The sequence below is a fragment of the Ornithorhynchus anatinus genome, chromosome X1, assembly GCF_004115215.2.
Source record: "Ornithorhynchus anatinus isolate Pmale09 chromosome X1, mOrnAna1.pri.v4, whole genome shotgun sequence".
NCBI classification, from domain to species: domain Eukaryota; kingdom Metazoa; phylum Chordata; class Mammalia; order Monotremata; family Ornithorhynchidae; genus Ornithorhynchus; species Ornithorhynchus anatinus.
In genome coordinates, this window is record NC_041749.1 from 110,891,524 (window position 1) to 110,916,951 (window position 25,428).

Consider the following 25,428-nt stretch of genomic DNA (forward strand, 5'->3'; position numbering starts at 1 on the left):
CCATTCACGGGAGAGCAGGCACCGGCCACCGTGGGGAACACCGGGTCCCCCACGGAAGGCCGAAGGCAGGGCTAGGATGTGCCTGAAGTACACCGCCACCACCTCCCCCGGTCTCTGAGGGGGGACCAAGACCCCACGGGCTGCAAGGTGGAAATTCACAGGAAGTTAGAATGAAGAATCTCTCTCAGGAGAGCTACCGGCCACGGCCAAGGCCCAACGGGGACTGACGTCTGGAGTGGGGGAGTCATGGAGAGAAGAGGGGAGAAACGTTACCTTTCCACCAAGCGGTCCCGCTGCCGTTTCTTCTGCCTCTCCTGGATCTTTTTGTCAGCCTGCAGCTTACGCTTTATTTGGCTGATCTCCTCCTGGATTGTCAGGACTCCTGAAAGAAGAGGAGGGGAGGGAAACCCAGACATCTGTCACTTCCCCTTTCTGGGAAGCAGAGTGGATCTCTCGGCCCCTCTCTTCCCAGCCACACACACACGCTCCAAACGTTCCAGAGGCTACACCCATCCAGACCTCCTCAGAGAAGCCCAGGGCGGGGGGAGGGGACCCCCTAACTGCCTTTGGGACCAGTCCTCAGGCCATCTCAAAACTCGTTTCTTGAACCTGAGCAACAGAGAAGTGACGCCCAAGGGCTTTGGAATGGAACCCCTCCAACAGGCCAAGAGCTGGACAGGGAGAGGCGCCTGACCCCCTTCTGCTTTCGCAGTGTTCTACATGCCCCCTGGAGCCCACGCCTCCTGCTCAGAGCCTCCCAAGGCATCTTGCCCACCTCCGTCCCCACCCACTGGATTGGTGGCTCTGATGGAAGATGCGCCAAACTGCTTGCTGGGACGCCCTAGCCCAGGTCCCCAACCCCAGTGAAAACGGCAGCTCGGGAAGCCGGGAAGAAGTGGGTGGCTTGTTGTCAGTCCAATCGGTGTTTCACTCTGGTCCGTGCAGAGGGGCAAAAGCTATGGAGCCAGTGGTGTGGTTGTGAGTGGTGTCGTTGGGGGGGGGGGGGAGAGAGGGGAGAGAGGGGAGAGAAAAGGGAGAGAGAGGGGAGAGAGGGGGGAGAGGGGAGAGAGAGAGGGGAGAGAGAAAGAGGGGGAGAGAGAGAGGGGAGAGAGAGGGGAGAGAGGGGAGAGAGAGAGGGGAGAGAGAGAGGGGAGAGAGAGAGGGGAGAGAGAGAGGGGAGAGAGAGAGGGGAGAGAGAGAGAGGGGAGAGAGAGAGAGGGGAGAGAGAGAGAGGGGAGAGAGAGAGAGGGGAGAGAGAGAGAGGGGAGAGAGAGGGGAGAGAGAGGGGAGAGAGAGGGGAGAGAGAGGGGAGAGAGAGGGGAGAGAGAGGGGAGAGAGAGGGAGAGAGAGGGAGAGAGAGAGGGAGAGAGAGAGGGAGGGAGGGAAAGAGAGAGGGAGAGAGAGAGAGAGAACGAACTACGGCACTAGTTGCACCCTCCTCATCCCCCTCTGCTCCACCCCAATCACTGTGGAAAAAGTGGGCTAACAATGGAGTGGCTATTTGGTACCTGCTGGTGCTCATCGTTCATTCATTCAATTGGATTTATTGAGTGCTTACTGTGTGCAGAGCACTGAACTAAGCGCTTGGGAGAGTATAACGACAATAAGCAGACACATTCCCTGCCCACAACGAACGCCCGAGTGTGTGGCAACCTGTGGGGGGCAGCGGGGGCACAAACTCCCTACTGGGGCTGGAGAGGCGCCAGGGGAGAGGACACATGAGCCAGAGTCATAAAAACCAGAACGTGAGGCCCATGGCTCGGATGTCAACTGCCAGCCTCTGAGAAGAACTTGAAATGGAGTGGCGCCCTGGGACGAGTCATGGGGTACTGCAGCATTCTGCCCTCATGGGAACCCCCTGAACCCAACGCCCGCCACCTCTCCCCTTGAACACACTGGAAAGCAGGTGCTGGGTTGAAGGTGACTTTGCTGCAACCGGCACTATCCACAAGGTCGGGCTCGGCGGGGAGGAGGACGGCAGCTCCGGAGCCACTGTTAAATCCAGCCCGGGAAGGGTGGGTTCTATGCAAGGCGTAAGGGTAGGCAATAGCGGGAGGTGCATTCAGTTGTTCCCCCCACCCCCCTACCACGGCTCACCCCCAAGGAGTACCTGGCCCTAGGCTCTGAGGGTCCCCAAACCATCTCCCTGCAGCTCTGACCACAAGCTGCCACCAACTAGGTTGGATCTGGTTAGAGCCAGCAAACGAGTCCCACAGTTGCTCACCTCTCTCAGCATCGGCTTTCCAATCTTCTTTTCCCTCCTCCTCCTCCTCTTCTCCTTCCTAACACAATTTCAAAAGATAGTTCAAACCTCTGCACAGATAATATTTGAGGTATTTGTTTCGTACTCACTATGTGCTAAGAATTATACTAAGCGCTGCGGTAGATACAAGATAATCAGGATGGACACAGGCCCTGCCCTTCATCATCCTCCAGGCTAAGTATCTCTCCATTCCCTTGCCTCCTCCTACCTCACCTCCCTTCTCTCCTTCTACATCCCAGCCCGCACACTCCGCTCCTCTGGTGCTAACCTTCTCACTGTGCCTCGTTCTCGCCTGTCCCGGCGTCGAGCCCTGGCCCACGTCCTACCTCTGGCCTGGAATGCCCTCCCTCCTCAAATCCACCAAACTAGCACACTTCCCCCCTTCAAAGCCCCACTGAAAGCTCACCTCCTCCAGGAGGCCTTTCCGGACTAAGCCCCCCTTTTCCTCTGCTCCCCCTCCCCTCCCCATCGCCCCCACTCGCTCCCTCTGCTCTATCCCCCTCCCCGCCCCACAGCACTTGCGTGTATATATGTACATATTTATAATTCTATTTATTCTATTAATGATGTATATAATTCCATTTATTTATACTGATGCTATTGATACCTGTTTACTTGTTTTGATGCCTGCTTACTTGTTTTGATGCCTGCCTCCCCCCTTCTAGACTGTGAGCCCGTTGTGGGCAGGGATTGTCTCTGTTGCTGAATTGTACTTTCCAAGCACTTAGTACAGTAATCCGCACACAATAAGCGCTCAATAAATACAATTGAATGAAACACGATTGAATGACTGAAGTAGGAGGGAGAACAGGTATTTAATCCCCAATTTTCCAAATCAGGAAATCGAGGCCCAGCTCAGTTAAGTGACTTGCCCAAGGTCACCCAGCAGGCAAATGGAAGAGCCAGGATTAGAACCCAGGTCCTCGGGTTCCCAGACCCGTGCTCTTTCCACCAAACCATGGCTGTGGTTTATTCATTCATTCAATCGTATTTATTGAGCACTTACTGTGTGCAGAGCACTGTACTAAGCGCTTGGAATGTACAATTCGGCATCCCTTAGTTGGCCTTGTCCTAAAGCCTCCCTCTCCATTTCTGAGTTTGGCAATCTCCTGCCAGGCCTCGATGAAAAGCAGACAGACCTCAAATGCTTAAGTAGAGTATCCAACTGGCAGACTACAATTCTCAGTAATCCCTGCACATTGGATGGGCTACTAAAGCCCACACAAGGATACCACTACGCATGCTTGAATCCTGAATCCTGGAAACCCTCGTGCCCCAAGAAGTCACGTCAGGCCCAGGAAGGCTACACAAAGGAAAAAGTGTGTGGGACTAGGTACAAAGTCCCCACACCCCTCGCTCCACCAAAAAAAATAAAAACCCAATAATAGTATTTATTGCCTGCTTAATACATGCAGAGCACTGTACTAGGTGCCTGGGAAGGATAATAGAATTGTTACACATGAACCCTGCCTGCAAGGAGCTTACGGTCTAGTGGAAAGAGATAGACATCAAAATAAATTGCCGTTAGGGGAAATGGTGGAGTATGAGGATATATACATAAGTGCTGTAGGGGTTGGATATCAAAGTGCTTAAGAGGTACCACCAAAGGCCTAGGTGATGCAGAAGGGTCATCCAGCTTGGCTTGGCCCAGCCTGGGTCCCCAAATTTTTGGCCTTTCCCCTTGTTACACAGTTCCTCTAGGCTGGTCCACCCAAGCATCGGATGTGTCTTCGAACCCAGCGTCCCCACAAAAGGATCCCAGCTTAGTCCCACTGAGCTGAGGAGAATCGGGTCCCTCCCTTCCTGGAACCTATTCCTGATTTCTCCATTCTTCCCTCTCACGAAAAGCAACTTGAAGAAATCGCCCAAGCATGGGCAAGGAAAGCCAAGCCCCCTTCCTGGGGCTACTTACTGCCTTAGAGCTCTTCTCAACCAGGTCTGTGGCTTCCAAGGTTTCAGTTCCTTCCCCTTCAGTGCCCTCATCTGAAAGATAAAGGCCAGTAGAGCAGGAGTCTGAAAGCTCAACCAAGCAGGGATGAAAGGAGGACACAAGGCATTAAGGAGGAAGTGAAGGACAGTCATCAAGATCCCTGGGTTAAACACAAGCTGATTAGTGGACAGAGCAAGGGCCTGGGAGTCAGAAGGACCTGGGTTCTAATCCCGGCTCTGCCACTTGTCTGCTGTGTGACCTTGAGCAAGTCACATCACTTCTCTGGGCCTCAATTCCCTCACCTGTAAAATGGCGATTAAGACTGTGAGTCCTATGTGGGACAGGGACTGTGTCCAACCCAACTATCTGTATCTACCTTAATGTTTAGTACAGTGCCTGGAACATAGTAAGTGCTTAACAAATACCCCAATTATTATTATATTATTACCATTATCAGAGTCACTGTTGTCTGAGCCATTGGTTGCTTTGCTGTCTGTTTCATCAGGGCTGTTAAACTGTTTTCTCTTCTTCTTCTTCTTCTTCTTCTGTGGCTATAGAAGAGGGAAGGAATATCAGCCCCAGAAAACAGGAATAGTGAGCACACATGTGCACGCGTACACACACACAAACTGCTCAGATTTCCTCCACCCCCTTCAAATGAGAAGCCAAAGGCTTTATTTGTTCTAGGAAAAAATGTATACTGCACTCTCCCAGCGCTCTGCACGCAGTAAGCGCCTGGTGAAATACGATTGATCGATTGTCTCCAGACCTGCTCATGCAGGTGGCTGTGCTCTGCAGTTTGGCTATATTGTCTGAGAGAATAGAGTCCAGTGATTCGGGCTGGGGAGTTTCCTCTGGCTGGGATGGAATGAAGGTGGGAGAGCAAAGTTAAATAAAGCCACAGGACCAAGAAATAGACGTTCATGCATCTGGATTCCAGGAAGTTCCCAGGAAAGAGGGACCTTCAAAAATGAAATCCGAGGACGAAGGATTGGGGGAAAGACTGCATGCTTACTCTGAAGTCGGGGCTGCCCCATGTTTTCCAGGTCCTCCGCATCTGCTTCAGGCCACTGTTGAAGCCAAAGCGCATCTTCCCACAAGAGGCTCTCATGCTCTTGACCAGGCCATGTTCGGGAATGATATTCTGGGAGAAGAGGGACGGGAGCCGGGAGGAGGCAGGGCCACAGTGGGCCCGAGCCCCCAGGGGTTGATCCCACATATGCCCAAAGCCCGTGTCCACGGGCCAATTAGCACGGTGGTGGTCTCTGGCCCAACCCTGGGCCTTCTGGCTAAAGGCACTGTGAACTCGGACCTGTTCCGGGTAGGCAGCGTAGTGGCCTTGGTAGGCCATCTCCATTTCGGGATCAATCTCACTGTAGTCATAGCCGGATCTGTACAGATCACGGTTACTCAGTGCAGCCCTGGAGTTATAGGCAGAGAAGGAATCATACCTGCAAAAGGTGCACAGTAAGCAGTGAGTTATTGGGGTACGGCTTGGGGGGCCCCCCCAGTCATCGATGAAATAGTTCTAGTTACTGCTTCTAAATCCACATAGAGTCCTTTTCTCACCCTCCCCCATTCATTCTGATCTCCCACTGGATGGAGAGGCGCCACTCAAAGGGGGAGGTCTTTCTTTCAGGGGAGACACCCCCCAGGGCTGAGCCACATGGACATTTAGTCCAACACAAAGGGAGCGCTTAGTACAGGGCTCTGCATGCAGTAAGCACTCAATAAACACCACAGACTGATTGATCACTACTCCCAAAGACATCTGCGTGAAGTCCCTAATCGCCTCCCACTAATCTATCCATCGGTTCCGAAACCAGCAATGGGTTGCAGCCAATGCTGAAGCAGCAAATAATTTCCAGACCGAGAAAAGTCCCTTTGGCCAGGGCTGGAAATGTCAGCTGGGGAAAAGAGGTTTGCACCAAGGTTGTCCCTTCGCTCATGCCCAAGATTTAAACAGTGATATTTTAACAGCAATCTTGAATCCAGCTGCCTTTTTAAAGTTCCAAATGATTGGCAGAAACAGATGAAAAAGGGGCACAGCCTAATTAAAGGAGATTTTTAAGGGAAGAAAATTTCCAGCCAGGATTTTTAAGCTTCCTGGTGGGTCTCCCTTATAGCTGCTTTGGTTATGCCAAGCAGCCTCTTGTGCCCAATGGGATAGCCTCAGTTCTTTCCTTTCCCTGGCTGTGAGGGGCTGACTCAAATGATCAAATTGAGTGGTAACCAGTAGCTAGCTGGAAGCCCTAAAATGCATTACACAGCTCAGGGCAAAGTGCTCCTGGTAACCTTTCATCCCAATGTTAAAAAAAAAAAAAGGCATCTTTGTGCCAAAAGGGATCTGATCTTGTCATTTTAGTTTTACAGATAAGTTCAGTGATAGGGAGAGAGACAGAGCTGGTATAGAGAATTTGGGACATCACATACATCAGTCAATCTGGGAGGCAATCCCTCTTAATTGAACTGTACTTTCCAAGCACTCAGTACAATGCTCTGCACACAGTAAGTGCTCAATAAATATGACTGAATGAATCAATTATCAGGAAAGAGAACATACCAGGATTTACAGACTAGAGGTGGGACAGCGTATGGCTCTGTCTGAGGTCACAGGCCCCTCCTCCACCCCTACCCCAAGTAAAAAAAAAAATAAAATTGTGGTATTTGTTAAGCACTTACTATGCCAAGCACTGTACTAAGCACTGGGGTGGTTACAAGCAAATCGTGTTGGACATGGTCCCTGTCCCAAATAGGGCTCATAGTCTCACTCTCCATTTTACAGATGAGGTAAATGAGACACAGAGAAGTGAAGTGACTTGCCTAAGGTCACACAGCATGTGGCAGAGCCCGGATTAGATCCCATGACCTACTGACTGCCAGGTCCTTGCTCTAATCACTCTGCCATGCTGCTTCTCTAATTCCCATTAAACTTAGAACAGAATAGCATGTCACTTTGGAGAAAAAGGTACTAATTGCCCAAAGAGGCACAAACCCTAACAGTCCGGTATGCTCCCCAGTAGGGAAAACAACAAGGGAACAATGGCTGAGGAAGAGACACAGTTGTATTCCTGCCTTTGAAGCCAGACTAGGAAAGAAAAGTCCACACTGCCCTCACTGTTATGCACCTACACTCTCTCAGCATCTCACACTTTTAAGGTCTTTGATGCACTCTAGGAAATAAAATCTGGCCTAGCTCCTAGAGGTTCATCTTAGCCTATATGGTTTTTCAGTGACTGCAAAAAAGAAGGTGAAAGAAAGGTCCATACCTTCAGTGACCAGCTTCTGCCTCACAATCCAATTAGTTTCCTCTGGGAATTTGGGCCACTTGATAGATATGATTAAGAACCATGCCACTGCCCATTTGCATCTCCAAAGGAAATCTATTCATATATAGACACTGCTGGCATTTCTCTTTGTAACTCAAAAATAAATAATTGGTGGGGACCCTCCTTGTAGCAGAAGATGCTTTCTCCTTAAACTCCAAACTGTGTTGTTAGATACTCCAATGTGAAGAAACTAGCAAAGGAGAAGTCACCTGATTTAAGCTCTCCCTCACCCTAGGTGTGAAAGGAAAGTAGCTTTCTTCTTACACCCAGTTCTTAACTCACCTTCCGTTTTTCTAAGTTACGCTCACTTGGTCTATTTTTCAAATCCAAGTCTGCTGCAGAACAAAATCCAGGTTCCCATTTACCCTACTAAACTGTTTGAGAAGACAATCCAGATCTTGGCAAAGCAAATTCAAATATACTTTTCAGAAGTGGGATACTTTTACCTGCTCTTCTTGACTTAGCCTTGGAGACAGTGTCCCAGCATAAAAGTGATTTAACTCAAGTGCAATTAACAGAAATTTAAGGTGACCGCACCACTGCCCAGCCGATAAACGCACACAGAATTCATGCCCCTTGCTCCTTTGGAAGTAGGGGGAAAACAATTCAGCAGATTTATACATATCCTCACTGATTCTATATTGGAAAAGCTGCAAACCCAACACAGATGCCACTATCCCAGGAAGGGAAAAAAAATAAACCCTGCCCTCCCTAAAATGCAGAAAAGGAAAATGCAGCTGACCCAAATTTAAGCCTTCACCCTTGAGTCATACATGATTATCAAGTGAGGAATGAGGCAGAGAGACAAGAAATTGAGAGGCAGCAGCTTTTTAGAGCTCTTTAGAAACAGATTGCTACCCTATTGCTAAACCATCTCACCTAGAGTTAGACTCACCTGTCTCCACCTGAGCTATACAGTCCTCCTTCATGTCCATTTCTAGGTGTGGAAACAGAGCTAAGTGCTGGTCGCCATAACTAAGCTCTGGTTAATTTTGGATAAAATAGTATCGGCTCTGGAGCCGGCCAAGTGTTAGGGTTCATGTTTGGATTCCCGTTTGTGTTGGAACTAGGAATTTCCCAAGAATTTGAAGTGGTCATACTATACCCATAGTTGGTAGTGTTATCCTGACCATATCCATATCCATAATCATAGCTCTCGTAACCTGAAACGAAAAGGAAACATGGACAATTCCAGTCAAGTTAAGAGTGTGAGCCCCATATTTAGAGCGTGAGCCTCAGAGAAGCAGTGTAGCTCAGTGGAAAAATCACAGGCTTAGGAGTCAGAAGTTATGGGTTCTAATCCTGGCTCTGCCACCTGTCAACTGTGTGACTTTGGACAAATCACTTAACTTCTCGGTGTCTCAGTTATCTCATCTGTAAAATGGGGATTAAGACTGTGAGCCTCATGTGGGACAACCTCATTACTCCGTATCTACTCCGGCGCTTAGAACAGTGCTCAGCACATAGTAAACGCTTAACAAATACCATTATTATTATTATTATGTGGGACAGGGACTGTGTCCAACCTGATTAACTTGTATCTACTCCAGGGCTTAGAACAGTGCTTGGCACATAGTAAGAACTTAACAAGTACCATAATTATTATTAAGCACCCTACCTGAAAATGCATCAATCAGTGGTATTTACTGAGTGCTCATTATGTGCAGAGCATTGTATTAAGCCCTTGGGAGAGTACAGGACAAGAGTTGGGAGACACATTCTCTACCCACAACGAGCTTACAGTCTAGAGAAACGAGAGTCATGTTAGAAAAGGCAGAAAACCTTTTAAGCAATAGCAATTTGGACCTGGGCTCTCTTGCCAAACTTGTTTAGGGAAGTTTATAGCTCCAATTCCAGAGACTTAAAACAGTTCCATCAGATACCTCAGTCCACTTAGAGCGGGAGTTCAATTATTTCCTTGCTAGATCTCCCTCCAAAAGGGCTTTGATTGCTATATGTGGATCTTCTGCCGTGTCAGGAATGCTCTGACATTCAGGCAGCCTTCCATTCCATGATATAAGCTATACACTCCCACTCCAGGCTCCTGGGAGCAGGAAGGAGGTGGGGGGTTGGAAAAAAAAAGTCAAGAACTGATTTTTTGAATAGACACTATTCCATAACATTTTCATAGTAGCTCCAGAAAATGCAGCCTCGGGCTCGTTGTGGGCAGAGATTGACTCTCTTTATTGCTGTATTGTACTTTCCCAAGTGCTTAGTACAGTGCTCTGCACACAGTATGCACTCAGTAAATATGATTGATTGAATGAATGAATGACTAGATCATTTTGGAAAGACTGAGGAAAAACATCTACTCCTCCTCAGGCACTTCTACCCCTGTCATGGACAAACCCCCCACCCACACTCATTCATTCATTCAATCACATTTATTGAACGCTTACTGTGTGCAAAGCACTGTACTGTTTGGGAGAGTACAATATAATAATCAGACACATTCACTGCCCACAGTGAACTCATGACCTTAGGACCAAATCCAACTGCCAGTAAGGCAAAGGACTCAACAGGGCTTCTTCCGAAGATTTATTGCATAGCCCTGGGTTAGTCACTTGACTATGATGTGAGGCTATTATTAACAACCTCCTTTTAAGAATTCAAGAACTCCAATGTGAAAGCCTATTGTTCTTTGTTGTGGCAAGACTAGAGATTGGCAGAATGATGGCCACCTTATTTTCATAGAAATTCTAGCTAGGACATTGATCTCCAGAAAGGCAAAATGCTACAATGAAAGGAATTCATTTGGAGAGTCATTTTGTCACAAGTCTAGTGTCCCACTACGCTGACTTCCCTCTAGTATTCCTTAGGATACACAGAAGGAGCAGAGAGGGACAAGAGTCAACCGGAGCAGCAGAGGAGGAGAGATTGTTCTTTTGCCTTTCGATAATAATGTCCGGCTCTAGTATAAATTCATCCTCCAGAGTTAGTGTTAAAACATCACACACACACACACACACACACACACACTCGCCCCCACCCCATCAGCGAGTTCTACTTGAGAAGTTGTCTAGTGGAAAGAGCACAGACCCGGGAGTCAAAGGACCTGGACTCTAATCCCAGCTCCACCACTTGTTTGCTGTGTGACCTTGAGCAAGTCACTTCACTTGTCTGGGCCTCAATTTCCTCATCTGTAAAATGGAGATCCGATACCTGTTTTTCCTCCTACTTAGACTGTGAGCCCTATGCAGTGCAGGGACTGTGTCTAACTTAACTATCTTCTATCTGCCCCACTTCATGCCACACATATTACTACTGTAAATTTTTGCAGTGAATTGCAGAGTTGAATAAATTGCCACTTTGAGCTCACTGTCCAAGTGAGCCAGACACTGCAAACATCAAGCACAACACAACAAAGGACAACTTTTTGTGTGTTCAATGTGGTCGGGACTGTGGAACTCGCTTTGGACTTTTCCATCTCTCTCCCAAACACACACACGCACACACACACACACACACATACCTTCACCCTCACTGGTGTCTTCAAATATGAACATCTCTCTCTATATATAATAATAATGATGGTATTTGTTAAGCGCTTACTATGTGCAAAGCATTGTTCTAATATATGTATACACACACACACAACTAAAAGTGCTGCACAAAAAGCATGCATTTGTACTTGCCTCTGTTTGTCTCAGTGTTCCAAGTTCCATATCCTACAAAAAGCAAAATTAGTAATTACATCTCACACTCACTACCCAACAACCCCGTGGAGTTGAGTTTTAGGCCCAAAGGCATTTATATTCTTCGTTCTTGCTATGGTCAGATTGAACCACAAATCGGATTCCTTTCAACTGAGAGACAGGGGTCCCCGGGAGGTCATGTGAAATAGTTCATTTTCCAAAATACATAGTATGGGGCTGGTCTGAGGAGTGGCAAATAAGCGCTTAACAAATACCATCATTATTGTTATTATCCTAGCTGCTTATGTCACGTAGACAAAATATCAATGCACAGAACAAAATGTTTTGGCTAAAACTGGCTGTAGAAAGCAGTGACTTCACTACCTTTCCTTTAGTGATAGATTTGCAATGTAAAAATAAAAAGTTTAGATCTCATGAATACTTCAGACAATGCCCAAATAAAGGAGAGACAGTTTACTCCAGTTCAGAAATCCAGTTCGAACAACTTCATCACGAGATTGCTCAGGTCCAAGAATCAGTCTAGCAACAACAATAACAACAATGACGACAATGGTATTTGTTAAGCACTTACTATGTGCCAAGCACTGTTCTAAGTGCTGGGGTGGAAACAAACCAATCGGGTTGGACACAGTCCCTGTCCCACAGGGGGCTCGCAGTCTCAATCCCCATTCTACAGATGAGGTAATTGAGGCACAGAGAAGTGAAGTGACTTGCCCATGGTCACCTGGCAGACAGGTGCTGGAGCCGGGATTAGAGCCCATAACCTTCTGACTCCTGGGCCTGGGCTCTATCCAACATGTGAAAACCAAAACAAATTATTCTGTGTAAGCTAATTTTGGGAAATTAAACAGTTTATTCATTTAATTCATTCAATTGTATTTATTGAGTGCTTACTGTGTGCAGAGCATTCTACACATTTAAAAAGTCACTTTGGTAAAAAAGAGTATGGAGGAAATGTAAAACCAGTCTAGAAAAACAAAGATTACAGGCCACACCAAGCAATTTTAGCTGTGATACCTTTGTTAAAATGAGGATGTCATGGAAAAATCCAACCATAGCTAGAGAGAAGGAAAGGGATCTGGAAGCTCTTTTCTCCCAATCAAGCAAAGCGCTCCACCTCCCTTTTTAAAAAAAAAACAAATTTTGATATCTATACCAGAATAGTGTTCTCATAGTGTTCCCTAAAGTGAGAGTTTGTAGGTACATAATAATAATACTTTGTACTTGCACAAACATTTAGTTTTTCAAAGTGTTTTTGCATGAATTAGATTATTTTAACACTTGTGATACTGCCAATGTCCTCTCCTGGTTTTCCTCCTATCTCTCTGGCCCCTGTTTCTCAGTGACATTTGCTAGTTCCTTCTCTGCCTCCCATCTTCTAATTATGAGAGTTCCTCAAGGCTCAGTTCTGGGTCCCCTTCTATTCTCCATTTGCTCCATGGCTGCAACTACCATCTCTATGTGGATGATTCCCAAAGCTACCTGTCCTGTCTAGACCCTGCAGTCTTGCATTTCTTCCTGCCTTCAGGACACTGCTGCTTGGCTTTCCCATCGACACCTCGAAGAGGTTCAAAACAGAACTTCTCATCTTCCCACCCAGATCCTGTCCTCTCCCTGATTTTCTCATCAGTGTAGATGACACTTCCGTCCTCCATCTTACAAGCCCGTTATCTAGGTATTATTCTCAATTCAGCTCTCTAAAATCAAGCCCCATATTCAGTCTGTCACTAAACCCTATCGGTTCAACCTTCACAACAACTCTAGAATCCACCCTCTCTCCATCCAAACTGCCACCACGCTGACCCAAGCACATATCATATCCTGCCTTGACTACTGCATCGGCGTCCTCGCTGACCTCCCTGCCTCCTGTCTCTACCATCTCCAGTTCCATACTTCACTCTGCTGTTCAAATCAATTTTCCTTAAAAAAAACCCAAAAAAACCCTCAGTTCACATCTCCCCACTCCTCAAGAACCTTCACTGTATGCTCATCCACCTCTGCGTCGGACAGAAACTCCCTACCACTGGCTTTAAAACAATCAATCAGCTCTCCCCCTACCTTACCTTGCTGATCTTCTACTACAACCTGGCCTGCAAACTTCTCTCCCCTAATGTCCACGTACTCACTGTGCCTTTATCTCTTCTGACCCCTTGCCTACATTTTCCTCAGCTCCCACTCCCTTCCACATCACCCTGCCTCGCTCCCTTTGCGCTTCCCCCCTTCCCTGTCCCACAGCACTTATGTATAAATGCATATATCTATAATTTTATTTATAATGATGCCTGTTTACTTGCATTGATGTCAGTCTTCCCCCGACCCCCCTCTAGACTGTGAGCCCATTGTGGGCAGGGATTGTCTCTATTGTTGCATTGTACTTTCCAAGTGCTTAGTACAGTGCTCTGCACACAGTAAGCGCTCAATAAATATGATTGAATGAATGAATGAATTTTCCTTCTGGCCAGAACTCTCACCCACTTTATAGCCAACAGTCCACCACTCTGCCCACTTTCAAAACCTCTCCTAAAACCACATCTCCTTCAAGAGGGCTTCCCTGACTAGGTCCTCATTTCCCCTATTTGCCCTCCTTTCTATGTGACCTTTGCATTTGAGTGTGTACCCCTTAAGGCCTTTGATATTCACCCCACCCAAGCCCCACAGCACTTATGTAGGTATCCTTATACTCTGTCATTGCCCTTATCTGTAATTTATTTCAATGCCTGTGTCTATCTAGACTGTAAGTTCTCTGTTGGCAGGGAACGTGTCTACCAACTCTACTGTATTGTACTCTCCCAAGTGCTTAATACAGAGCTCCGCATGCCGTAAATGCTCAACAGATGGATCTTCACATCAGTCATAGACCCAGAGGTTTGTTGACTAATATCAATCAATCAGTGGTACTTATTGAGCGTTTACTGTGTGCAGAGCACTGTACTAAGCGCTTGGGAGAGTACAACGGAGTTATTACACTGTAAACGCATTACTAATGAAAAAGGCTAGAAAACGATATCCCTGAATTGCAATCGACTAAGTTACAAGGAGCCACGTTTCAGATAACCAGTCACTGGGCCAGCTGTGAGTTGCCCCGTTTACAACCGAGGTCCAACAATTCACAAGACCTCATTCTCGAAAAGGAAAAAATAATTGTAAAGTAGAACAAAATGCTCAACAATCAGGTTGTTTGTTCTGGCCTAAACAACCCCAAATCCTTTAACCTTTCCAACCTTCTAATCATTTTTGTCATTCTTCTCTCAACCCGCTCCAGTTTCACCACATTCATTTTTAAGTATGGTAACACAGATTTTTAACTCTTGCAAATTTACTCCCAATAAACTGATATTATTTTGCCTACTCCAGAGCCAATTTAAAACTAAAAAAAAGCTTCCCTGAAAGGAGGGCAGCCAATTGAACGTTGCAGGACCATTTTAGTTTGATAGCAGCCTAATGTCCAGATATTTAATGGTAGTAATAATCATATTTACTGAGCATCCACTGGATGAAATACACTCTATTGAGAACTTGAGAAAATGCAACCCAAAAAAGTGACATGTTCCCTGCCCAAAAGAAACTTATACAAATGGGGGAGATGAACATAAAAACATTTACAATTTGAGTAATCAAAATAAATAATTAAATATATATGCACACAAGAGCTAAGGAGGGATGTAAATAAATTAATCAATGCTGGAAATGTCTGGACTTCTACAGCTTGGGATGTTGGGGATTAAATGGGGAGGGCTTCCTGGAAGAGGTGAGATTTTTAGGAGGGCTAAACTCTCACTATGGAGAGACCTGTGGCCTGATGGCTTTGGCGGGAAAATTCCAGGCCAGGTAACACTGTGAGGGAGGAGATGGAGGTAGGATAATAGAGAGTGAGGTGGAGTTAGAAGGTTTGTTTGGGAGGAGCAAAGGGAGCAAGCAGGAATGTGGGGAGAGGTGGTGGAAAAAGCTGAGTGTAAAGAGTTTTTGCTTGATTTGGAGGGAAATGGGAAGTCACTGTATGGTTTGAAGGAGTGGAGAAAGCTGTGCTGAGTGATGCTTCAAAGAGTTGATCCGGGCAGCAGCAGGATGTGTAGACTGGAGAAAGAAGAGGCTGGAGGCAGGGAGGTCAGCAAGGAAGTTGACTCCCTACCTAGTCAAGTCAGGATACGATGAAGGCTTGTAACCACGGTGGTGGCTCTTTGGATGATGAGGAAGGGGTAGACTGAGAGCTGTTGTGTAGCAAGTCAGCAGGATTCAGAAGACGGGGAGGAGGGGAGGATGACATCAAGGTTGCAGAGGTTTCTGGGACAGGGAGGACCATGGAGTAATTGAGATGGGAAAGGTTGGAGGAATGGGTTTAGGAGGGAAGATGAATAAACAGTGATTCTGGTTCTACTTAATCGTCACTATATCCCAGAGAAAACCCACATTTTTCTTGAGAAGCCTTTAAAGAATGGAATTTCAGATCTCACTTCATCTTGTAGCCCTGTGTACACAAGTTCCACCACCTCAGAAAACAGATTGAAAATAGAACAAATCGGAAGCAAGGTCAGAAAGCAAGAATGTGGGGAGAAGCATACAACAAAAAAACATATTTGCCTCTGCTCTAGTGCCGTGCCACACTTGAACAAATGAGAAGGGTGTAGTGGTTTATCATTCCAGCACTTTAATTAAATACTGAGGCAATAGAAAACAGCTGAAAAACCTAGATTATCTCTACTGTGAGATTGGAGCCAAGGTATCAAAGAGCTGAAAAACCCAGGAGATGTGAAAAGGTCTGAGCTTAGTGAAAAATCAGTATCATCATCAAAGGTATTTACTGAGTGCTTATTATGTGCAGAGTACTGTCCTAAGCGCTTGGGAGAGGACAAAACAACAGAGTTGGTAGACACAGTCCCTGCCCACATAGAATTTATAGCCTAGAGAGGGAGACAGATATTAATATAAATATTTTATAATCTATAACCTATAGATATGTACCTAAGTGCTGAGGGGTCAATGGTGGGATGTCCATTCATTCACTGAATTGTATTTATTAAGTGCTTGCTGTGTACTAAGCGCTTAGGAAAGTACAATGCAACAATAAAGAGTGACAATCCCTGCCTACAACGAGCTCACAGACTAAGAGTGGGGAGACAGACATCAATACAAATAAATAAAATTACAGATATATATATATAAGTGGTGTGGGGCTAGAAGAGGGGAGAAGAGCTAAGGGAACAAGTCAGGGTGACGTAGAAAGGAGTGGGAGATGAGGAAAAGCGGGGCTTGGTCTGGGAAGGCTTCTTGGAGGAGATGTGCCTTCAGTAAGGTTTTGAAGCGGCGGGGAAGAGTAATTGTCTGGCAGATTTGAGGAGAGAGGGCGTTACAGGCCAGATGCAGGATGCAGGGTCAGCGGTGAGACAGGTGAGATCGAGACAGGTGAGAAGGTTAGCATCAGAGGAGCGAAGTGTGCGGGCTGGGTTGTAGAAGGAGAGAAGCGAGGTGAGGTAGGAGGGGGCGAGGTGATCAAGTACTTTAAGGCCAACGGTGAGGCAACCGCTGGAGATTTGGGGGGGTGAGGGTGACATGTCCTGAACGTTTCTGTAGAAAAATGATCTGGGCACCGGAGTGAAGTATGGACTGGAGTGGGGAGAGGCAGGAGGTCGGGAGGTCAGGAAGGAGACTGATGCAGTAATCTAGGTGGGATAGGATGAGTGACTATTAACGTGGTAGCAGTTTGGATGGAGAGGAAAGGGCAGATTTTAGCGATGTTGTGAAGGATCACAATAGGATTTGGTGAGAGATTGAATATGGGGGTTGAATGAGAGACAGGAGCCAAGGATAGCGCCAAGGTTGTGAGATGGGAAGGATGGTGGTGTCGTCTACAGTGATGGGAAAGTCCAGGAAAGGACAGGGTTTGGGTGGGAAGATAAGTAGCTCTGTTTTAGACATGTTAAGTTTGAGGTGATGGGAGGACATCCAAGTAGAGATGTCTTGAAGGCAGGAGGAGATGGGAGCCTGGACAGAGGGAGAGAGATCAGGGAGGAGATGTAGATTTGGGTATCAGCTACATAGATATGGTAGTTGAAGCCATGGGAGCGAATGAGTTCTCCAAGGGAATGAGTTTGGATGGAAAATATCAAATGCCCACACATCACAAATCCAATTGTACGGATGAGGCAGAAGGGAGTGTGGTCTAGTGGATAGGGCATGGGTCTGGGAGTCAGAAGGACCTGGGTTCTAATCCTGGCTCTGCCATTTGTCTGCTGTGTGACCTTGGTCAAGTCATTTCACTTCCTCTGGATCTAAGCCACCTCGTCTGGAAAACGGGGATGAAGACTGTGAGCTTCAAGTGGGACAGGGACTGTGTCCAACCTGGTTAGCTTCCATCTACCCCAGCGCTTAGTACAGTGCCTGGCACATAGTAAACATTTTACAAATACCACAAAAAAAGTAAGCGCTCAATAAATACAACTGAATGATGGGCCCTGTGTGCATGGAGAGGGAGGGATTTAAGCTGCAGGAGCCCATGGTGTCTAGAGATCTCAGAACCTTGGGAAGGATTGGGAAAGTCTGGACTTTTGATGACCAGGGTGACAGCAAAGCCCATCTCCTCCAAGAGGCCTTCCCTGACTAAGCCCTCCTTTCCTCTTCTCCCTCTCCCTTCTGCACTGCCTTGACTTGCCTCCTTTAATTCATCCCCACTCCCAGCCCCACAGCACTTAGGTACATACCTGTAATTTATTTATTTATTTTAATGACTGTCTCCCCCTGTAGACTGTGAGCTCGGTGTGGGCAGGGAATGTGTCTGTTTAGTGCTGCACTGTACTCTCCCAAGTGCTTGGCAGTGCTCTGCACACAGTAAGCACTCAATAAATATGACTGACCCCCTGATCGAGGCCCCTACCTCTGCCCTGTACCTCTGGGCTTGTTTGACTCTGTGCTCTGTCTTATGCTGTTTTGGGATTTATATTTTTTCATCACCAAACCCCCCCTTGCTTTATTCTGACCTTGTGAGGCCCTGGAGACCCATGGGATTGTGTCTGATTTTTACCCAGGTATTTTTTTCTCCCAGCGTTTAGCTTAGTAGGTGCTTAATACTATTATTATGCTATAATAATAATTATATTATTATTAAGCACTTAATACTACTACTATTATTATTACTACTATAAGTGCTTAATACTATTATGCTATAATAATAATTATTACTAAGTGCTACTATCATCAATAGTACTAATACCACTTGTATTTTTATTTATATGTTCAATTATTTAGATATTTCATTCATTCAATGGAACTGCAATGCCATTGGCTTTATGCATTGAATACTAAATAAACTTTTATTTGTCTATTCAATTATTTATTCAGCTATTTCTTCCCGATATAGTGTACTATTTTCTGTTACATCCTTGTTTTTTCTTCCTTCTCCCACCGTTTGTAAATCATTTTTAAGTGTCTTCCCCATTGGATTGTAGGCTCTCTGAGGGCAGGGAAATCAATCAATGGTATTTACTGAGCTCCTACTGTGTGCAGAGCACTGTAGTAAGTGCAATATAAAGTTGGTAGACACATTTCCTTCCCACAACGAGTTTACAATCTAGAGACGAACTTACGGGGAACACACATCCCTCTTTTGTTGTTTTCTCCCGAGCACTTAATAGGTGCTCAATAAATACCACTGATGGCTTGACTGATTGAGGGAAATATCTGACTAATAAAATGAAGGCTCTTAGTAAGGCAACAGTGACAGGCACTGGCTGAAGTGATAATGGTAATCAATTTAAACTCAGGGACGGACGTCTTGCTTCAATCAGGCTCTTTCAAACACCCGATACAAGGTTCTACACATAGTAGGTACTCGATAAATGCTGCTGACTTCTAAAAGAGCATACTAAAACATTTAGGCTCTGAGGGGAAAATTAGGCCAGGATTTAACTGGAGGAAAGTTATAGCAATTGCTGCACCCTGATGCTTGGGATTTCCAAGTTTTTACTTCTAAATCTCTTCCTCCTTAGTCCCACACCAGACTATGCTAAACACAAAATAATAAGAACAATCATGGTAGTAATACAAATAATAATATCTGAGCACAACTATGCGCTATGCACTGGGATAGAGATTCATTCATTCAATAGTATTTATTGAGCGCTTACAATGTGCAGAGCACTGTACTAAGCGCTTGGAATGTACAAATCGGCAACAGATAGAGACAGTCTCTTCCCAGTCTCTTACAGTCTAATAGGGGGGAGACAGGCAGACAAGAACAATGGCAATAGAGTCAAGGGGAAGAATATCTCATAAAAACAATGGCAACTAAATAGAATCAAGGCGATGTACAATTCATTAACAAAATAAATAGGGTAATGGAAATATATACAGTTGAGCGGACGAGTACAGTGCTGTGGGGATGGGAAGGGAGAGGTGGAGGAGCAGAGGGAAAAGGGGAAAAAGAGGGTTTAGCTGCAGAGGTGAAGGGGGGGTAGAGGGAGCAGAGGGAAAAAGGGGGGAGCTCAGTCTGGGAAGGCCTCTTGGAGGAGGTGAGTTTTAAGTAGGGTTTTGAAGAGGGGAAGAGAATCAGTTTGGCGGAGGTGAGGAGGGAGGGCATTCCAGGACCCCGGGAGGACGTGGCCCAGGGGTCGACGGTGGGATAGGCGAGACCGAAGGACGGTGAGGAGGTGGGCGGCAGAGGAGCGGAGCGTGCAGGGTGGGCGGTAGAAAGAGAGAAGAGAGGAGAGGTAGGAAGGGGCAAGGTGATGGAGAGCCTTGAGATGAGGTAAGGCGGTCAGACACAGTCCACTCCTCACATTGGACTCACAATCCATTTTATCCCCTTTGACAGATGAGGAAACTGAGGCTCAGGGAGATTAAGTGGCCTGCCCAAGATCACACAATAGGCCAGAGGCAGAGCTGGGCCTCAAACCCAGGTCTCCCGATTCCCGGTCCCACGCTCTTTACTCTAGGCCATGCTAAAGAACTTCAGGGCAAACCTCTCACTTTGGAATGATCATCTATGTGCGAGCAGCACCTCAAGTTGAGATGGATTTTCTAGCTGGGATCTCAAGCTTGGTGGTGCACTCCATCCTTTGGGGATAAATTACATAGCTCCCTACCTCCTGGGACCAATCATCAGAACCTGGATTACCAATCAGGACTGTCCCCGCTCCCTCTATCAGTGTTTCTTAACAATACGCTTGGTACTGCAGGTAGATTTTTGTGCTGGCACACCACCCAACCACTTCCCTCCCAGCCCTGCCAGAGGCATCAAACCTCCCCAAATGATCTGCAGGAGCAGAAAGGGATCCTGTCTGATCTTTCATCCCTCTTGCTGTACCAAAGAAAGTGCTACATGCAGTATCTAATTGAACTCTTGAACTTTTTACAAAACTACCCAGATTTATGAGGAAAAAACTCAAGAAGGCCCAACAGAATTATTTTAATAAAGTCAGATTGGCAAGCTTTATTCTCTGAGGGCCAGGCCTCCAAATCTAATCCTAATAACAAGAAGAAGAAGAAGATCTGTTAAGAGTTTACTCTGTGCCAAACACTGTACTGAGCACTGGGGTAGATACAAGAGACAGAGTCAATCCCGGTCCCACATGTGGCTAACCACCCTAAGGGGGAGAGAGGACAGACACTGACTCCCCATTTTACAGATGAGGATATTGAGGAACAGAGAAGTGGAGTGATTTGCCTAAAGTACCACTGCAGGCCAGCGGCAGAGCCGGGGTTAGAGAAGCAGCATAGCCGAGTGGCTATAGCATGGGCCTGGGAGGCAGAAGGACCTGGATTCTAATCCTAGCTCTGCCACTTGTCTTCTGTGTGACCTTGGGCAAATCACTTTACTTCTCTGTGCCTCAGTCATATCATCTGTAAAATGGGGATTAAGACTGTGAGTGCCAAGTGGGACTTGGACTGTGTCCAACCTGATTATCGTGTATCTACCCCAGCACTGAGTACAGTGCCTGACACTGTAGACTGTAAACTCATTGTAGGTAGGGAATGTATGTTATATTGTCCTATTGTACTCTCTCAAGCATTTAGCACACAGTAAGCGCTCAAAAAATACGACTGATTGGCTGACATAGTAAGCGCTTCACAAAAACCATTAAAAAAACAACAACCAAGTCCTCTGACTTCTTAGATCTCAGTTAAACCTAGATTTGCCACCAACTCACACGGCCACCTAAAGCGGGCTACTGGCCTCCTATGTCTTAGTACCTAATGGGGGAAATCCACACTTACCATAATCGTAGATAGGCAGAGTTGTATTAAAGAATGTGGTTGGCACAGCGGGATCAGTTCCCTGGACGAAGTCTAGAGATAAAGTAACAAAGTAGTGTTACTACTCTAAGCATAACATGAAAATTACCAAATGCACAAGACTGAATAAAACCTCCTTCAACAACCTCACCTGACCTGGCAGACTCTCCATCCAAAATGTCAGAGGTCTAAAATATTCACCATTTTACTGATGCCTCAAATCACACTTCAGGGGAGAGAAAACAGTATCCTTTTCTGGGCCATTAGTTATTAACATTAGCTCTGCCATCACTCGATTCAGGAACAGAAAGGCATTTTCAAACTTGGCCTATAACTTTTTCTAAGCCTAAAAAAAAAAAAAAATCCCAATCTTAGATGTCATGAGCAAATTGCATTCAGAGTGGAAGATTTTCGTTTCAAGCAACATGACTTTAACGAGTTTTCAAAAGCTAACTGTCCAAAAATTGGAGATTACATGCACACTAAGTTTCATGAGGTTTGATAAAAAAAAAAAAATCCTGTCCCTTTTGGAAGTAGCTAAATGCTCTGTTCTTTCCTGGTCTATTTTAAACTTGTAACTTCAGAGTTTCAACTCACCCCCCTTCTCCTGCCCATCAACATTTTAAAAAATATCTCTTAGACGAGCAAGTGATACTAGGCAAAACAGTGTTACTCAAATGACCAACTTTCCCATTTCCAGCCCCATATTTGCAACTCAAATATGACCAACATATCTTCTGCATTTAAAATCCAGAAATCTCATTGATAAATTGGGTTATAATTTCATTTTTCTTTAATAAATAAAGTTTACTGCAATGGATCGCTATTCATCTCCTTCCGGAAGCATGTGGATGTAAAAACACGAAAATTGATTCTGAGCAGACTTTGAAAGTTACTAAGAGGTAACAAGACACTCTGAAATACTTAGAAAAAAAATAACCCCTGCCAGATTTACACCAGAAATCAAACCCCTCTGTTGCTCTTAAGATCCTCCTAAAAAATCTTCCTTCACCCCTCACCTTCCTAATTCTAACCTGGCATGAGAGGCAAAATTGACCTCTGCTCCATTTTTTTTCTGAATAGCGGGGAGAGAGGGTAACCAAGATGATCACGGGAATGGTGAAACTTTATTATGAGGCTAGAGTTAGGATTCTTCAGCCTGGAAAGATGCAGAGGGAACATGATCGAAGTCTACAAAATAAAATAATAATAATAACTGTGGCATTTGTTAAGCACTATCTGCTAAGCTCTGGGGTGGATACAAGATAAACAAGTCCCATATGGGGCTCCCAGTCTCAGTAGGAGGGAGAACAGGTATTGAATCCCCATTTTGCAGATGAGGGAATTGAGGCACTGAGAAGTGAAGTGACTTGCCCAAGGTCACAAAGCAGGTAAGTGGCAGAGCCAGGATTAGAACGCAGGTCCTCCGAGTCCCAGGCCAGGGCTCTTTCTGCTAAGCCACACAGCTTCTCAAAAGGTCTGGCCAGGGTGAACCACGGGATAAGCTCACCATCTGGGGGGTGGAGACTCAAAAGAAGCACGGGGAAAATTGGAATTTGTTTCCACAAAAAATTGCAAAGGCAAAAAGTCTCCAGTGGTGGAGGGATTTGGGTTAGATTCATGGCCAAGTGGGCCACAGTGCAATGCAATGTTAGGGATGTACCATACAATATCCTTAAACATTTAGATCAATATTAAGGGAGGACAACCATCACCCAGCTCCTCGAAGTATTCCCTTGCCACTGTTTGAGGTAGGATGGTGGGTTGGATGATTCCTTGGTAGCAGTGGCCATTTTTTACTGAGCCATTACTAAGCAATGAGGTAAACACACCACCGAATTGATATCAATTGGCACTGAACTGGAGATTTTTTCCCAGTTTTAGAGTTTTCCCTGGCCCAATTCAGACCCTAAGATGGCCATCTGACTGTCTTGTCACCTACAACACCAAAGTGATCGAGACGGGATATCTCAGATAATTTCCAAGCCCTAAAAATTCCCTTGATCCAACAGTACGATTCCTAGTAACTAACGGAAAATCGGGGCATCTCAGAGAAAGCAGTGTCCATCACAGGCGAATCACTAATCCGACACTCCTCGGTTCCACAGGGAGACTCAGCAAATAGCCCAACCAATGCTCAACAGGTTTCAATCAATCAATGGTATTTAATGAGCACTTACTATGTGCAGGGAATTCCACTAAGCACTAGGGAGAGGTGGTGGACACGTTCCCGGCCCATAAAGGGCTGAAAGTCTAGAGGGGAATTTGAACAAGCCCCATAGATACCCTTCACCAGGAAATGCTCAATTTAGTCTCCTCCCTCCACCTTTCATTCATTCATTCATTCATTCATTCAATCGTAGTTACCGAGCGCTTACTGCGTGCGCAAAGCACTGTACTAAGCGCTTGGGAAGTACGATTCGGCAACAAACGGAGACAAGCCCTGCCCACAACGGGCTCCCCTTCTTTTATACACCCTTAAATCCAGGCCTCCCCGGTCCCCGCCCCAAATCCAGGTTTCCTCGGAGCCGTCACTCCTCTCTGGGAATCGTTCTGCGGCGACCATTCCGGCAAATACGGGGAGGTTTAAAGGAGAAAACGGTTCGAAAGGGACAGAGAGGCGGTGGGGATGCGCGGAGACGGTGGGGAAAAGAGTGTGCAAAAAAAGGACTGGAAAAATGACGGCTCGAGAGTGGAACGGGAGATTAGCGATGGGGAAAAGTCTACGGGGGTCTCCCGGGCGCTTAGCACAGCGTCGTGCACACCGTACGCGCTCGATCGGTGCCACTGTTCGACTGGGTGGGGGATGGGGGGCGGGGAGGAGCCGTCGAAGGGGGGCGCGGCAGCTAAGAGAGCAGGGGAAGGACCAGATCCCGGCAGAGGAGACGGTTGGCTGGCCGGCTGGCTAGCTGGCTGGCGGGCCGCGGGCAGGAGAGCTGGAGGAGCGGGGGGGGGGGGGCGGGGAGAGACACGCCATTTTGAAGTAACGGCAGCGGCGCTCAAGATCCAATTTCCCAGGCCCGGCCCCAACTCCCGCTCTCCGCCCCTCCGATCCTCTACCTGGGTTGCTCATGGTGATGCCGGCGGGCGGGCAGCTGCAGAACCCCCGCAGAGCTGCTGCTGCTTCTGTTGCCGCTGCCGCTTCCGCTGTTGCCGCCGCTTCTTCTTCTTCTTCTCCTGCTCCTGCTGCTCGGCGGCGACATGGGCAAAAACAGCAAGCAGCGCCGGCGCCACCATTCAGCCAGCCCGTGGCGGCCGCCCGTCTTCCCGAGCCTTTAGGGCGCCACGTTCGCGACGGCTGGTCGGGCCGGCTTCACTGGGCCGTGCGCCTGCCAATCTCCCGCTGGTCCGGCCCCACGGCCCTGCCCACCGGGAGTGGCCGCGAGGCCCAACGGACCTCGGACCCTCCGGGAGGCCAACGGCTGTCGGAGGGCGGGGCTTCGCCGCCTCTCCCCGGACCGTCAAGGATGGCCGAGGATGGATGGGAGTACACCTGCTCCGAGGGAGACGGAGGGAAGGAGGGGGAGAAGGAGGGAAGGAGAGGGGAAGGGAGAGAGGAGAAGGAGGGAGGGAGGGGGAGAGGGGAAGGGATAGAGAGGAGGGGAGGGAGGGGGAGAGGGAGGAGGAAAGCGGGGGAAGGGGGAGGGAGAAAGGTAGGGTGGGAGGGAGGGGGAAAGATGGGGGAGGGAGAGAGAAGAAGGAGGGGGAAAGAGAGGGAAGAGGAGAGGGAGGGGCAAAGGGGGGGAGGGAGAGAGAACAATAATAGTAATAATGTTGGTATTTGTTAAGCGCTTACTATGTGCAGAGCACTGTTCTAAGCGCTAGGGTAGATACAGGGTAAACAGGTTGTCCCACGTGAGGCTCTCAGTCTTAATCCCCCTTTTTCAGATGAGGTAACTGAGGCACAGAGAAGTTAAGTGACTTGCCCAAAGTCACACAGCTGCCAAGTGGCAGAGCCGGGATTCCCGGCCATGACCTCTGACTCCCAAGCCCGTGCTCTTTCCACTGAGCCACGCTGCTTCTCTG

General features: G+C 47.0%; 1 protein-coding gene across 1 annotated transcript in view; it reads right to left on the reverse strand.

Annotated features, from left to right (window-relative positions):
- Positions 1-24,909, reverse strand: part of AKAP8L (A-kinase anchoring protein 8 like) — a 31,917-nt gene extending 7,008 nt beyond the window's left edge. The window contains exons 1-9 of the mRNA XM_029051780.2: positions 24,463-24,909; positions 21,385-21,456; positions 11,158-11,190; positions 8,628-8,685; positions 5,209-5,644; positions 4,642-4,744; positions 4,176-4,246; positions 2,225-2,282; positions 274-382 (exon numbers count right to left, since the gene is read on the reverse strand). Of these exons, the coding sequence (XP_028907613.1) occupies positions 274-382; positions 2,225-2,282; positions 4,176-4,246; positions 4,642-4,744; positions 5,209-5,644; positions 8,628-8,685; positions 11,158-11,190; positions 21,385-21,456; positions 24,463-24,475 (953 nt within the window). The 5' untranslated portion in view covers positions 24,476-24,909. The remainder of the gene's footprint in view (positions 1-273; positions 383-2,224; positions 2,283-4,175; positions 4,247-4,641; positions 4,745-5,208; positions 5,645-8,627; positions 8,686-11,157; positions 11,191-21,384; positions 21,457-24,462) is intronic.
- Between the last annotated feature and the right edge of the window lie 519 nt (positions 24,910-25,428).